This window comes from Theropithecus gelada, chromosome 5 (assembly GCF_003255815.1).
Source record: "Theropithecus gelada isolate Dixy chromosome 5, Tgel_1.0, whole genome shotgun sequence".
Taxonomy (NCBI): domain Eukaryota; kingdom Metazoa; phylum Chordata; class Mammalia; order Primates; family Cercopithecidae; genus Theropithecus; species Theropithecus gelada.
Genome location: NC_037672.1, coordinates 147,718,057 through 147,735,048, shown reverse-complemented (window position 1 = coordinate 147,735,048; position 16,992 = coordinate 147,718,057). Strand labels below are relative to the sequence as shown.

The 16,992-nt window shown below is 36.6% G+C and overlaps 1 protein-coding gene across 2 annotated transcripts in view; it reads left to right on the top strand.

The window, feature by feature from the left end:
* Positions 1–16,992, top strand: part of LRBA (LPS responsive beige-like anchor protein) — a 756,763-nt gene that overhangs the window by 257,277 nt on the left and 482,494 nt on the right. For both annotated transcript variants that reach the window (XM_025385122.1, XM_025385123.1), the window contains one exon: positions 15,046–15,154. In XM_025385122.1, coding sequence (XP_025240907.1) covers positions 15,046–15,154 — 109 coding nt within the window. The remainder of the gene's footprint in view (positions 1–15,045; positions 15,155–16,992) is intronic.

Sequence of the window (16,992 nt, the reverse complement as noted above, 5' to 3'; positions counted from 1 at the left end):
GACCCCTGTCTCTACAAAAACGATACTAAAAATAAAGGTTGACATAAAGTAAAGGTCTTTGTAGGATAGAATTGCAGAATATTCCTCAGAGGGAAAGAGGAATGAAATGGATATGAAGGAATTAAGGTTTTGAATATAAAGAAAGGACAAAAAAGTAGATTGGGAGTGGTTTGTGGCACTCATTTTTTTACCATTCATTCAGTATCTATTTATTGATTATAATCCGTGTGCCAGGTACTATTCTGGGATCTGAGGATATAGCTGTGAATACGTCTATGCTGTCATAAAGGAGAAAACAAATAATAAACAAGTAATCAAAATAAGACAATTTAGATAGTAATAAATGCTTAGAAGAAAACAAAGCAGAGTGATGTTATGAGAATAAACATATTGGCTTTTAGGGAGTATGGAGTGTTTAGAAAAATCTTGTGAAGGGGAAGCAGTTTGAATGAAGAGAAGTAACTAACCCTTTTGAGATGTATGTCACAACATTTTAAGGTGAGGAAACAGCAAGAGCAGAGGCCATAAGGAGTGAATAGTATTTGTGTATTATTTAAACAAATTGAAGGCCAGAGTGACTGGAACAAAATCAACAAGAAAGAGAGTAAGGCTTGGGAATGTCAAGAGAACTATTCAATATTCAGCTCATATAAGGCCCTGTAAGCTATGCTAAGAAATTTGGATTAAACCTTATTCAGTAAGAGCAGAGTTTTTAATAGAGAAGTGGCATGATATAACTTACAGGGTTGTTTGTTTGTTTTGCTTATTTGTTTGTTTTGTTTTTGAAACAGGCAGGGTCTCTGTTATACAGGCTGGAGTGCAGTGGCTTATGGCAGCTACATACTCCTGGCTAATGTGATCCTCCCACTTCCCTCCTGAGTAGTTGGGACCACAGGCACATGCCACCATGCCCAGCTATTTTTTTTTTTTTTTTGGGTAGAGATAGAGTCTTGCTATGTTGTCCAGGCTGTTCTTGAGCTCCTGGGCTCAAGCAGCCCTTCTGACTTGGCCTCCCAAAGTGCAGGAATGATAGGCATGAGCCACTGGGGTTGTCTTTTCACTCTGTTGGTTTTGTCCTTTGATGCACAGAAGGTTGTTATTGTTGTTGGTTTTTCCTTTTTCCTTTATCTTTTTAAAAATAGACATGGAGTCTCATTATGTTGCCCAGGCTGGGCTCAAATTCCTGAGCTCAAGCAATCTTCCTGCTTTAGCCTCCCGCAGTGTTGGGATTACAGGTGTGAGCCGGTTTACCTGGCCCAGAAATTTTGATGTAGTCCAGTTTATCTATTTTTTTTCTGTTATTGCCTGTGCTTTTGGTATTACATCCTAGAAATCATTGCCAAATTCAGGGTCATGAAGCTTTTCCTTATGTTTTCTTTTAGGAGTTTTATTGTTATAACTCCTACATTTAGGTCTTTGATCCATTTTGAGGTAATTTTGTATATAATGTAAGTGCCTTAGTCTCTGTATGCTGCTATAAAAAATACCTGAGACTGGGTAATTTATAAATAATAGCAATTTATTTCTCACAGTTTTAGAGGCTTAGAAGTCCAAGATTAAGACACTGGCAGGTTTTAGTGTGTGATGAGGGCTGGGTCTCTGCTTCTAAGATGGCACTTTGAGCACTGTGTCTTCACGTGGTAGAAGCCGAAAGGGCAGAAGAGGCTTAAACATTGTGTGATGACTGTTCTTTAAAGGCCTTAATTCCATTCACTAGGGAGGAGCCCTTATGACCTAATGACGTCAGAAAGGCCTCATCTCTTAATACTATTGCATTGGAGATTAGGTTTCTGCAAGAATTTTGGAGGGGGATACAGATATTCAAACCATAGCAACAAGTATCTAATTTCTTTTTTTTTTTTGTGAGATAGAATCTTGCTTTGTTGCCCAGGCTGGAGTGCAGTGGTGCCATCTTGGCTCACTGCAACCTTTACCTCCCAGGTTCAAGCGATTCTCCTACCTCAGCCTCCTGAGTAGCTGGGATTACAGGTGACCACCACCATGCCCAGCTAATTTTTGTATTTTTAGTAGAGACGGGGTTTCACCATGTTGGCCAGGCTGGTCTCGAACTCCTGACCTCGTGATCTGCCCGCCTCGGCCTCCCAAAGTGTTGGGATTACAGGTGTGAGCCACTGCGCCTGGCTCAATTTTATTCTTTTGTATGTTGATATCCAGCTTTCCCAATACCATGACTTACATTCTTAGAAATATGAATTGTGATAGGATCAGTATACAGGGCAAGAATGAGAGCAGATAAATCAGTGAAGATATTACTGGAGTATTCTATAAAAGAGGGAGTGGTGACTTAGAATGATGTGGTAGCAATGATGATGGAGAGAAGTAAACATATATGTGATGTGTTTAATAGTTAAGGCAGTAGAACTTGCTTTTATGAATGGGATTTGGAGGTGAGAAAATGACAAAATCCAAGATTATTTCTTGAGTTTGAGTGGACTTTGGTGCTATTTATTTATTGTGGTGGAACAAACTGAGGTAGTGATGGGGAAGAGGTATTATTGGCAGTGAGTAGGTAGAATCAAGAGCTCTGCTTTGGAAATGTTGGATTTGAAATGCTCTATTGGGTATCCAAGTTAAGATTTTAGTTGGACAGTTGGCTCTGTGAGTCTGAAATATAGGAGACTAAGGATAGTGTTAGAGATATAAACACAGGAATTAGTACTATGTAGGTGGGATTAAAAGTCATAGAACTGGATGAAATAATTTAGAGGGAGGAAAGAACACACAGCTGAGCTCTTGGACATTATAAGATTTGTAGGTAGTGCGGCGGAGGATGTAGCAAAGGGGACAGTGAAGAAAAAGCCGCTAGATAGGAGGAAAACCAAGAAAGTGCTATATATTATTGCAGAAGTTAAGAGAAGAATATGTTTTAAGAACCTTAAGAACCTTTTTGCAGTTATCTTGCTATTTATATATAGTCCTATAACTTTCCATATGAGATTGTGAACTCTTTGTGGACAGTGTTATGCATGTTTGTATTCCTTACAGTTAGCAGCTTAAAAGTGACTGGCAGAAGTGGATATTCAAAGAGTTTCTTTTCCTTATAGGTGCTGCTGGGTCCCCAGCAATGATCAGGCACTGTTCTATGCTTTGGTTATGTAAAGAAAAATTATAAATGGTTGGTGCATTGTCAAATGGAAGACAGATTTGTAAATACATAATTGAAAATGTGTTATACAGAAAGTTTCAAAATAACAAGTACTAAAAAAGAGGCTTATGCACTTTGGTAGGGGATTACTTCTATGGAGAGAAAGCAGGTGTGGGATCAGGAAAGGTTTTGTAGTGAACCTTTACTTTGGTTTAGCTTTGAAGGTAGGTTAGATGGAATATGAAGTGAGGTCATTCCTGGGACAGTAGGACCAGTGGCAAAGGAGTGTATAGTAATAGGGTGTAATGTTTGGGAAAGTAGTTCCTGGCCTGGAGTTCTTAGAGTATAAAATTTTAACAACAATGAGACTGATTTATAAGCCATGCAAAGTAGTCTCTTTTGTAGATCATGGGAAGCTGGCTGATGACTGATACCTTGTTAATGATACAGTGATGATCAGATCTTCATTTTAGAAAGATGACCCCAGTGAAGAATGGGCAAGAATAGTAAGACTCATGGAAAGAAGTTGGATTGGAAGCTATTATAATAATCAAAGACATGATCCTGAGTGCCAGTGAGTTTCCAGTGAAGGGCACTGGAAAATGTTACAAAGATAAACAACTTTTGGCCAGGCGTAGTGGCTCACACCTATAATTCCAGCACTTTGGGAGGCTGAGGCGGGTGGATCACGAGGTCTGGAGACTAGACCGTCCTGGCTAGATCTAGATGGTGAAACCCCGTCTCTACTAAAAATACAAAAAATTAGCCAGGTGTGGTGGCGGGCTTCTGTAGTCCCAGTTACTCGGAGGCTGAGGCAGGAGAATCGCTTGAACCAGGGAGGCGGAGGTTGCAGTGAGCTGAGATCATGCCACTGCCCTCCAGCCTGGGTGACGGAGCGAGACTCTGTCTCACCAAAAAAAAAAAAAAAAGAAAAAAAAGAGAGAAAAATAACTATTAAAGTTATTGCAGAGGTAGAATGGGAAGTACTTAGTCTATTAGATCTGTAGGATGCTGAAGAAGGAAGATATGACTGATATTTCTAGCTTCAGTAACTGGATAAATAATGGATATCTTAATGGGGCAGAGAATGAAAGAATGAATGATCTCTGGATAAGGGACTATTTTGATAAATTACGGTACACTCCATCCACATGAGTCACTTGAAGCTGTTCTGATTACATACTGGTATACGGTTAAGTAAAATATACAAGTAGTATAGTATGACTTCTTAAATATTTAAAAATATTTTTACAAAACACACGAACATGTACATTTGTGTATATATATGCACATAAATACTGTATGTGTTTCATACATATGAACATAAATACTGTGTATGTTTCTATAAGTTTAGATAAATGTAAGGACAGGAACATAAACTACTGATGGTGGTGATGTATTCCGAAAAGTGAACAGGAAAGAGGGTTGGGAGCTTTCACTTGTTGCTTCATTATTAAAGTGTTGCATGGTTTTTAAATGCTACATAACCAGAAAAATGAATGAAACATCAAGACAGAAAATTATCCGTCTACCCATCTGAGTGTATGTGTCAGTAAATGGACATCTTGAAAACTACATAATAGAAAGGGATGTTTTGGTTCTCTTGAAAATGGAACACACAAGATTTTTTCTTGGCCGGTCGTGGTGGCTCACGCCTGTAATCCCAGCATTTTTGTAGGCCAAGGCGGGTGGATCATGAGGTCAGGAGATTGAGAACATCCTGGCCAACAAAGTGAAATCCCGTCTCTACTAAAAATCCAAAAATTACCTGGGCGTGGTGGCGCATGCCTGTAATCCCAGTTACTCAGGAGGTTGAGGCAGGAGAATCGCTTGAACCAGGGAGCCAGAGGCTGCAGTGGGATGAGATAGCGCCACTGCACTCTAGCCTGGTGACAGAGTGAGACTCCATCTCAAGGAAAAAAAAAATTTTTTTCTCTTGATAACTTTGTTCATACTGTTATCTGAAGTATCTTTCTCTCTTTGTTGCTTTTGCCCTTTGTTTAAGGCTCATCTTCGTGCTCTAATTTTCTATTGGAGCTTTTTTTCATCTTTAGTAGATTATTTTGATCTTTGCTTCTGTAGAGATATGATAGCAAACGTATTTTTATGTTCTAATTTTATTTGTATTGCTTATTTTATAACAAATTCCCACAAATTTTGCAGCTTGAAACAATTTTATGTTTACTATCCTACAGTTTCTATGGATCAGCAGTCTAGACTCAGCTGGATCTTCTGCTTAGAGTTTTACAAGTCTACAATAAAGGTGTTGGTCAAACTGCATTTCTTTCTGGAGCTTGGGGTCATAAATTTCTTGGCAGAATTCAGTTCCATGCTGTTGTGGGACTGAGTTTCCCATTTTCTTGTTTACTGTCACTGTGAGGATGCTCTCTGATCCTACAGGCTGTCCATACTTCCCTGTCTCATGGCCTTGTCACACATAGCCACTTACTTCTTCTTCAAGGGTGGCAGGAGAATCTCTGCAGTGTGCTAGGGCAGAGCTTTATTACATAAGTACCAGAGTGATTATCCCATCACCATTGGCATGTAAAGTAACCTAATTAAGGAATGATTATCCCATAATCTTTACCATATTCTGTTTGCTAGAAGGAAGTGCCAGATTTTGCCCAGGTTGAACTCAGGGGGTTGGGATCATATAAAGCCACGACTCACTGGAGGTCACATTAGGGTATGTCTACCATAGCACTTATATTAATATGAATTTCAAGCTGGAAAGGACTCCAGTGTATTCTCTTTTTCCCCAACTAAAATATAATGAAAGGTCATCTTTGCTGCTTAGCCTAGTCTATAATGTAATAGGTGTTGAACAGATGTTTGACAGTGTTTTTAAAAGGCAGAGGCACAAAAATGTTAAAAGATCAGAATTAGCACTCAAAATATTTATTGTTATAATGTGTATGAAATGATGAAACGTTTATTTTTAGGGCATTGGCTATGAAACAGCATAAATTAAAGCTGAGAATATTACAAAGGAAATATTGACAAGATTTGTTGATGGATTAGGGGCCTGGAGGATGGTGGTAGAGAAGAGGGAAGAGACTAGAGTAACTTTGAGGTTACTTGTTTGGGGACTAGTAGGATAGTGTGCCATTGACTAATCAATTCAATTAATGTTTGAAAGTACAAGGCAATATATTGATGTTAAATTCATAATGTGGTTTTAGGTCTCTAGAGGGAAACTAAGAACCCAAACTAGTATTTCACATCTGTACTCTTGAAAGCCCTTGCTTTCTCTATCTGTAGAATCAGAGGAAGTTATTCATTAGTGGGTTTTAAAATTACACTAGGGATTGTTTTTGTCTGTAATGCCTAAATGAGTACTGTTTAATAGCATTTGAAAAGAAATACCCTGATGATGTCATCCCAAAATCACAGATAAGGTATTGCACTAACTTCTAAAGTAGCTGGAAGACAGTTTGGGGATAGAAGAGAGAGTCTGACAGAGCTGGATTCAAATTATGATAGTGTATGTGAGCCTAATAGAGATCGAAACAAAGTGATAGAATGGCAGAAAGCTTCTTTATTTTCTTTAAGGATTTTCTGTTTTCCTTTCTTTTGATTGTTGATTGTTGTAAAGCTTCAAAGAACAGAGAAATATAAGGAGGAGGACTTAAGCCTCACTCGCTAGCCCAGACATGTGCTTTTTCTGTAAAAGGCCAGATAGTTCTTTAGGCCTTGCAGTACACATGGTCTTTTTCACAACTGGTCAACTCAGTGTAGTATGGTGATTTGAAAACAGCCATGGATAACACTTAAACAAATGGGCCTAGTTGTGCTCCTATAGAATGTACTAACCAAAAACTGTTGGCAGGCTAGATTTGATACACATACCTTAATTTGCTGACCCCTGTTCTAGATTATTGGCAATTAAAAGAAAGTATATTTTCTTTTATATGTTCCCCAAGCTCATATTATTCATAATATTCCTCAGGTTTATTTTTCCTCTTAGCGTATATTGTGGACATCATTTTGTCAATTTGGAACAATCTACTTTTATTGTATGATTGTATATTTTGATTATTTAAGATTCTCACTTTCATAGATAGTGTTGTAGTGAAATTCATTGATTCTCAAGGAATATTTTCCACATGTTTTTCTGCACTGTGGGAACATGTTCATATAGCACATTATTAAGAGTGCTGGCCGGGTGCGGTGGGTCACGCCTGTAATTCCAGCACCCTGGACAGCCAAGGCAGGTGGATCATTTTAGGTCAGGAATTCAAGACCAGCCTGGCCAACATGGTGAAACCCTGTCTCTACTAAAAATACAAAAATTAGCTGGGGGTGGTGGCTCATGTACCTGTAATCCCAGCTACTTGGGAGGCTGAGACATGAGAATCACTTGTACCCAGGAAGCGGAGGTTGCAGTGAGCCGAGATCCTGTCACTGCACTCTAGCCTGGGCAACAGAGTGAGACTCTATCTGCAAAAAAAAAAAAAAAAAAGTGTGATCATTGCTGTGGATCCGTGTTTCTGTTTTGTTTTTTTTTTTGAGACAGAGTCTTACTTTGTCGCCCTGGCTGCAGTGCAGTGATGACATCACAGTTCACTGCAACCTCCACCTCCTGGGCTCAGGTGATTCTCCTGCCTTGGCCTCTTGAGTAGCTGAGACTACAGGTATGCACCACCATGCTTAGCTAATTTTTTTTAAATTTTATTTTTAATTTTTTTTGTAGAGAAGAGGTCTCTTTATTTTACCCAGGCTGGTCTCAAGCTCCTGGGCTCAAGCAGTCTTAATTCTAAGTGCTGGGATTATAGGCATGAGCCACTGTACCTGGCCTTATTTATATTTTAAATAAAAACATTGCTACAAAGTGAGGCAAGTGCCCTGTGGAATGGGAGTAAGTTCATGTCATTGTTGATGACTGCTGGGTGTAACTTTTGTAGGTGGGCATTTTCTAGTGGCACTTTTTAGCCACTTTTGTTATATAAATTAAAAAAATAATCCTTACAGACCATGTATGTTCATGCCCATAATTTCAGGACTTTGGGAGGCTAAGGCAGTAGGATCCCTTGAGCTCAGGAGTTTGAGACCAATGTAGACAACATAGTGAGACCCTGTCTCTAACACCAAAATAACTTGCAGGATACGATGGCACATGTAAGTAGTCCCAGGTACTCAGCAGACTGAGGTAGGCAGATCACTTGAGCTTGGGAGGTTGAGGTTTCTGTGAGCCATAATTGCACCACTGCACTCCAGCCTGGGTGACAGAGCGAGACCTTGTCCCTAATAATAATAATAATAATAATAATAATAATATCCCTGTACACTCTTATCTTCCCAACTCCTATTAAAGAAGGAAGTTTAGAAGACCTATACATAACAAACATGTTCCAGATTACATAAAGTGAATCATTCTGTTGATATGTTTATAAGTAAATGGTGTTATAAAAGCATTAATCAGAATGGGTCATTTGTTTATACATCCAAGACATTTTATTAAAAGATTTAGAACTCCGTAGGCATTATCAGTGTTCCATATGAGTCCCTTTATATAGAGGTAGCACTGAAGGTAGCCATTTCTTAATCTCTTAACTTCTAATACCATAGGTTTATTTTTTTAATTTTTATCTTTATACAAGGCAGTTCATATATTTTATATTTTTTGTGTGTTTTTGCTCAATGTTGTTAGTGAAATTCATATTGTTATGCATAATACTAATTCTTTTTGTTCCTACTTAGGATTTTACTTTATGAAAGTCCAACATTTTAAAAATTAGCTATATTTTTAATGGACATTTGGGTAGTTGCTAATGTTTGGTTATTGTAAATAATTGCCATGAACATTTTAATGAATATATTTTGTGATTATAAGAGTCCATGTTACTTCACATCTTTGATATAACTTGGTAATGCCAGCCTTTTAAACATATATAGCCATTCTGGTGGAGTATAGTATATTTTATAGTTTTAATTTTTATTTCCTTGATTACTAGTATTGCTGAACAACTTTTCATAATCTTATTCACCATTTGGAAATCTTCTTTTGTGAAGTGCTTGTGTTCTTTTCCCATTTTAAAAATTGTGATCATTTTCTTTTATTTGTAAGAGGCTTTTTAATATTTTTAAGATATCAGTTTCTCATTGGTTGTAATTATTCCAAATATATTCTCCCTCTCTGAAGTTTGGTTTTTAATTCTCTTAGTGGTGGCTTTCATAAACACAAGTCTTTAAATTTTGATGTGGTTCATTTTGTCACTATTTTTCTTATGTTTTGTGTATTTTTGTTTGGTGCAGTAAGTCTTTACATTGACCCAGCCAGGAAGATGCTCTCTTACGTAATCTTCTAGAAACTTTTTAAACTTCCTGAAATCTTTAGGTCTTCTCTAGGATTCATTTGGAATTGGTTTGTTTGTATGGTTTGAGGTAGAAGTCAAGGTTAATTTGTCCATATGAGCATCAGTTGATCTAAGACCAGTTTTTGGAAAAGACCATCTTACTTTTAAGTCTTTTAATATCATTATCATGATTTTCATCTCTGTTCCCCTCTTCAAGAATGTCTCACGTATTCTTGTTTGTTTACATTTTCTATGGCTTTTAGAATTAAATTTGAACTCATCAGATTATGCAGAAAGACCTACTAGGATTTTGATTGGACTGTATCTATAAATAGCTTTGTGGAGAATTGATATCTTTATAATACAGGCCTTTCCCTTTCATGAACATAGTATACTTTTTTCTTTACGTTTTTTTAACTTCTTTTACCATTCTTTCTGTTTGACATGCAGAATTCTAGCACATTTTTCTTTCCTATTCCTACATATTTTGATGGTTTTGAATGCTTTTCAAATAGTATTTAAAAATCGTTTTTACTTTGTTAGTAACCTATAAAAAGAATCTAGTTGATTTTTGTGTATTTGCCTTAAACCCAATGACCTTTCTAAATTCAATTATTAATTTTAATTGTTTACATATTTGTTTTGGATTTTTTCAGTATTTCAAATAACTTTTAACTTTATCTTCTAAAGTGTATTTTTATTTTCTATTTAATTTCTGTTCTTATCCTTAGTTTACTTTCAGTGTTCACTGGCTGTTCTTTTTCTAATTTCTTCAGTTCAATACTTGCGTAATTTATTTTGACAATTTTTTTCTTCTTTAGTGTTTTTATTCAGTATATCAGTTTCCCTCTAAGCATTGGTTTAAGGTTTATCTAAATCCACAGATTTTGGCACATTGTTTTTACTACGTTTTACTGCAAACATTTCCTAATTTCCATTATGATATATTCTTTTATGTGTGAGTTTTTTTCAGAGTTGCATTCTTTAGTTTTTAGACATGGAATGATATTACTTAGTGACTGCTGTATTAATAATATTATCACAACTTAGCCTTAAAGAAACATACATTTATTATCTCAATTTTTTTTGGTCAGGAATCTAGGCATGGCTTAGTTGGGCCTTTCCTTCAGGTTCACTTACAAGGCTGCAGTTAAGGTGTTGGCCAGAGTTGCAGTTTTATTTGAGGTTTGACTAGGAAAGGATCTGCTTCCATGATCATGTGACTATTGGCAGAATTCAGTTCATTCTGAGTCGTTAGACTGAGAATCTGAATTCCTTGTGAGCTGTTGTCTGGGGCTCTACTCAGCTCCTTGCCGTGGAGGCCTCTACACAGGGCAGCTCATAACATGGCAGGTTTCTTTAGCTTAGCCATTAAGGGAGAGTGTCAATAGAGTCTGCTAGCAAGATGCAAGTTACCGTCTTGTTTAATGTAATTATTGAAGTGTTATTCCTTCATTGTTGCCATATTTTCTTGCTTAGAGGTAAGTCCCATCTCCTTCCTACACGGTAAAGGAGAAGATTACATAATGCTGTGGGTAACAGGAGGTTAGGAAAATTGGTGGTCAGCTTAGAGCTTCTTGCAGAGTGATCTATATCGTGTTATTTCTAGTTTAATTGAAGTGTATCAAAGAACATACTCAGTATGATTTCATCACTTGAAATTCGCTATAAATTGCTTTATGACCCCACATTTTGCCTATTTTTTGTATATATTCCATGTTTACCTGAAAATAATATTTATTATTCTCTTACTGGGTATAATGTTCTTGATGTGTCAGTCAGGTCAGGTTAAAAAGTATTCTATAACTTTTTATATTCTATATCTGGTAGTAGGCCGTATTCTTAGGAGCATACAAATTTAGAATCTCAAAATACTAAATTTCTGTGTCTGTAGTTCATTTATCCTCTTATTAATTTAACAGGTTTATCTTGTTATTTCTGTTTGCTTCTTATACTAATACAAGTTTATTATCTTTCTTTTAGCTTTTAAAAATTGTTCATGTTTTCTGAAACTATGCTTTTCAATCTTTGTTCAACCTTATATTGAAATCGTGTCACTTACAAGCATCATATACTTAAAAAAATTGATTTGACAATAATTTTACTACTAAATGTTTACTTTCTATGTATTTCTGATATGTTTAGGTTAAAATTTATCATCTTATTATTTATGTCCTTTATATTTGCTCCATATCTTGTGTTTCTTTTTTTTTCCCCCCTTCTTTTGAGCTAAGTATTTGTTCCTTAATTTTTTCCCCATTAACTTGATGGTTGTATATTATTTTAAATACCTTTAGTGGTTACCCAGAGATTCTAGTATGAATATTATAATTAACATCTTACATAAACTGATTCTTTTGCCAATCTATGTATGATACAAGAAACTTACAACAGTAATTCATTTGGTTTCTCTTGCCTTGTATGCTGTGGTTATATATTTTAGATTGCAGTATTTTTTAATTCTAGAAGTTACATAATTATTGCAAATATTCAGTATTCTTTTAGATTTACGCACGTTTGTCATTTTCATTGCTCCAATTGTTTTCCTTGACTTGTATCAATCTTACATTATTTTTCATCCTTATGAAGAATGTTGGTTGGCTGGTGACAAATTCTCCCTATTTTATTTGTCGTGGAATGTTCTTATTTTGCTTTTGGTGATGAGGAAAAGTTTTCCTCTAACCTCTTAGGTTTGTTGTTTGGGGATCTGTGAATTAAACAGACAAAAACAGATTTGCAAGAAAAAAGACCTATTTTTAGTCATAAATAAGTATATCAGAATTCGGCCGGCTGCTTTGGCTCACGCCTGTAATCCCAGCACTTTGGGTGGCCAAGGCAGGTGGGTCACCTGAGGTCAGGAGTTCAAGACCACCCTGGCTAACATGGTGAACCCTTGTCTCTACTAAAAATACAAAAATTAGCCGGGCATGATGACGGGTGCCTGTAATCTCAGCTACTTGGGAGGCTGAGGCGGGAGAATTGCTTGAACCCAGGAGGCGGAGGTTGCAGTGAGCCGAGATCATGCCATTATACTCCAGCCTAGGCAACAGAGCAAAACTTCATCTCAAAAAAAAAAAAGAATTCACAGAAAAATGTGACTCAAGGAAGGGGTTAGAATTTGGGGTTATATACATACCATTTTAATAGGGTAAAAGTGAGGTAATGAAGGACACATTTGGGGAAGCTAATGATTTTGCGCACAGTAAGTAGGCCTTTAGGAGAATAGTTAAGTGATATTACAGTTTTGCAACAACGTCTATTTAGATAATTTCTTATCCTGGTACTAACTTCTCATCTTTACTGATAATAGTCAATCTTCCTTGGTTGCAAAACTCCCTGGGAAGGGATTGATGAAAGCTGAATTCTTTTGGGAGCTTCTCTGTTTAGGCAGATAAAGGAAGTTCAGAAAAAGACTCTTTTTTTTCCGACAGTGGTATATTCTGGACCCTTTAAATCTCATTATTGAAGGATACTTTTTGAGGATAGAATTCTTTTCTTTTTCTTTTCTTTTCTTTTCTTTTTTTTCTTTTCTTTCTTCTTTTTTTGAGTCGGAGTCTTGCTCTGTCGCCCAGGCTGGAGTGCAATGACGCGATCTCGGCTCACTACAAGCTTCGCCACCCAAGTTCAAGCCATTCTTCCACCTCAGCCTCCCTAGTATCTGGGATTACAGGCACCTGCCATCGTGCCTGGCTAATTTTTGTATTTTTAGTAGAGACAGGGTTTCACTACGTTAGCTAGGCTGATCTTGAAGAGGATAGAATTCTTAGGTGGTTGGTTTGTTTGTTTTTGAGACAGGATCTCTCTCTGTTGCTCAGGCTGGAGTGCTGTGGTGGGATCATAGCTCGCTATAACTTGAAACTCATTGACTCAAGTGATCCTTCTGCCTCAGGCTCCTGAGTAGCTGGGACCATAGGCATGTACCACCATGCTGAGCTAATTAAAAAAAACTTTTTTGGTAGAGATGGAATCTCACTACATTGCCAAGGCTAGTCTTGAACTACTGGCCTCATGTGATCCTCTCGCCTGGGCCTCCCAAAGTGCTGGGATTATAGATGTGAGCCACTGGCCTGGCCTTTTAGGTAGTATTTTTGTTTAGTATTTTAAATAGGTCATTGTATTCTTCTCTGGCTTCCATTAGGCTTATTGTTGCTCTTTTGAAGGCCTCTCCCCCTGTCTGCTATTAAGAGTTTTTTTCTTTGATAGTTTTACTATTATTGCCTAAGCGGGGTATCCTTGAAAACCCTGCTTGGGTTTTGTAGCACTCCATCAACATATCGCTCAGTGTTTTTTCCCAATTTTGAAAAATCTTGGCCATTATCTCTTCAAATATGGCTTCTTTCTAATTATGTGTCTACTCTTTCTTATATTATAGATACACTTATATTAGATCCTTTTACCATGTCCTGTATGTCTGTTATTTATTTTGTTCAATTTTCAGTAAGTTTTCTTACTATGTTTCAGTCTAGTTGTCATTGACCTATCTTTCAGTTAATTTTTCCTTTTTTGGCTGAGCTTAATAACCCAGTAAATCTATTTTTATATTTATTTATTTTTTTCAGTATGTTTACAGTTGTCATTCTTTATTGGAATTCTCTATTACACAATGAGTTCTAAACATATTAACTACATTCATTTCAATGTCCAGATGTGAACCAGTTTCTATTTAGTTTTCATTTGTATGATATTGTCTCTTGTGCCTGTTAATTGGTGACTGAATGCTGAAAATTGTATTTTAAAATTGCAAGGGTAAATTTAAGCCTCTATGATATTATCTTCCTTTAGAAAGGACTTCCTTTTGGTTTCTGATTAGCAATTAGACTAATAGCTCATTGTATTAATTTAGGGTCTGAGCTGACTCAAGGGTTGGGTTTTTTTTTTTTTTTTTAAGGTTCTTGTGAGAGTTTGACCTGTTTTGCCTTCTCCTAGTGTGTAGCCCTTTTGAGGTCCTCTGAAAACCTGAGGTTTTACCATGGCCCTCCTGCATTGCTATTTCTGATTTTTTTCTCCCCGCCCTGAAAGCTTTGCTTAGCTTTTTGGCTGCCAGTTAACCTGAATACCAATCACCAGATGTTCTCTGAAGGTCTGTTTCAGTGTTTTGAGGCCCGATCTATTTCTTGCTTTCTGGGGTATGCCTGATACCTGTTGTAACTCTTGGGTAGTCTACCAAGACTCCCCCACGTTGACAGACTGCGAACCTCAGTTTTTTTCTATTTATCTTTGTGAGACTAGTGACAGGTCTGTGTAGCTCCTCTGTTCTCACTTGGGAATAGCAAATGCTTTAATGTAAAAAGTCAAACTGATTGTCTTTTGTGCTTTCTTCTCTGTGATCTTCCCTGGTTAATTTTGGCTGCCTTGGTAACTTTCCAGTGCATTTTAAAAGATTAAAACACAACTTTAATCTAGTATTTTTAGTTGCTTTTGTTACATGGCTAGTCTGATAGAAGCCAATCTGCTATTGCCAGAAGGGTAAGCTTTTGCTGTTGTTACATTCCTCAATTATTTAGTGTGAAATAATGGTACCTCATTGTGTATGATGTCAAAAGAAGAAAGTAAGGATTCCTTCCTCTCCACAGTAAGCAGTGAATAATCATTTATGTTGTGTGTGAATACATATATTTATTTGATAACATTCATTTTTTACAGATTGCTTAGCCAGACAATGAAAGATCATCTAGTAAGAGTAGCAAATGAAGCTGAATTTATCCTGAGCAGGCAGAGAGCAGAAGATATTCACAGACATGCGGAATTTGAGGTAGGTTACACATGTGGTTGGTGTGCGGAAATTACCATTTTTTAATGATAATCATGGCAAATTGTCCCGGTAAAATGGCAGGTCCAAAGAAACATAGTATATGTCATCAAAAAATTAAAATCTAGGTTTATGGGAGAGTCATGGGGGTTCTGGGAGATAGTACGTGTCTCTTTAGCCTCTGGTCTCAGTTGCAGTTGAGCTACCAGAGAAGCTTGATCAGAGAAGCTTCTTGTTTGGCTGGTCTAATGTTAATAATCAGAGGTGAGTCTTGACTCTGATGGTTTTCCTATAAAGAAAACTGGTGAAGGAGTTCTCCCTTTCTGGGCAAAACAGAGCTAGTTAGCCAGAAATGAAAATCTCTATGGCAAAGGTAAGATCATCCAGGTTTCTCGAGAGGAACTGAACACACAGGTGTGAAATTTCTCTGTCTTTAGGGTTTGGAGCATAATATTATTTGTAGCTGACGAAATGAGGGAGCATACACCTCTCTCCACTAAGTGATAAACCCATCCCGGGACCATTGCTTATCTCAGTAGTTGTGCCTGAACATGTATAAGAAATATAAATTTCTACAGGAAATTAATGGTTTTGTAGCTATAAAAATGACCCAAATTCACCTAAAGTAAACTAGAAAATTAGATAAGTAGTACATTTGCTATAGAATTGGAAAAATATTTAAAAGCACTGTATGGCTTCTAACATATCAAGAACAGATAAACTCATATGTTGCTGACATTTTTCTGGTACATTAGAAAAGATGAAAAATCTTCCAAGTGAATTTTACACAATCAGCAAATCTGAAAATTATTCTAGAAAAATAAAACTCTAGAAGACCAATTTCGCTTAAGAATATAAGTACAATATTTATACTATAACTTTAAATAACATAATTCATCAATATAAAGAATGAATTATATAGTATGATGACTGAAAACTTTTACTGGAATTATAAAATGTTTATTTTGGGATATCTACCTGCAAAATAAATCACATCAGCAAATTAAAAATAGAAAAAACATGAAGATATCAGTAAAGGTAGAAAAAAGCATATGATGATTTTTAGCTGCCAGCCCTATTAAAACTCAGAGAAAAAGATTTATATAAGGAAACATACAAATATGGTAAAGACTATTAAATATTTTAAATGATTAAAGTCATCTCTTTTAAAATCAGGAAAAATGAGTGATACTGTCAGTGTTATTAACATATTTTTTGATGTTCTTGCAAGTGTAAGATATAGCTAATATAAATGCTATTAAAGAAAGAAATAAGAGTAGTTTCAAATTTCTAATGCTGTGGTCTAGGAAAATCTAATTCCTGTGTCCTGAGGTGTACCTGGATCTTGAACGTTTTTCTACCAGAGTTAATAAAAGAATTTGGTGAGATTATTAGATATGAGAGTTATGCAAAAAATTAATAGCTTTTCTTTGAAAGTCAGTAACCAGCTAAGAATGGACATCAGAAATACAGTGTGTTCATAGATATGACAAAAACAATGTTTTGGGCCAAATTCTGCAAGAAAAGTACACATGCTCTTTGGAATGAAGCTACAAAATTTTATTAAAGCAAATAAGATAAAATATAAACTGTCACTCATGTCTGTTGTGAAGAGACCACCAAACAGGCTTTGTGTGAGCAACAAGGCTGTTTACTTCACCTGGGTGCAGACGGACTGAGTCCAAAAAGAGAGACAGGGAAGGGAGATAGGGGTGGGGCCGTTTTATAGGATTTGGGTAGGTAAAGGAAAATTACAGTCAAAGGGGAGTTGTTCTCTGGCAGGCAGGAGTGGGGGTTGCAAGGTGCTCAGTAGGGGAGCTTGTTTGAGCCAGGATGAGCCA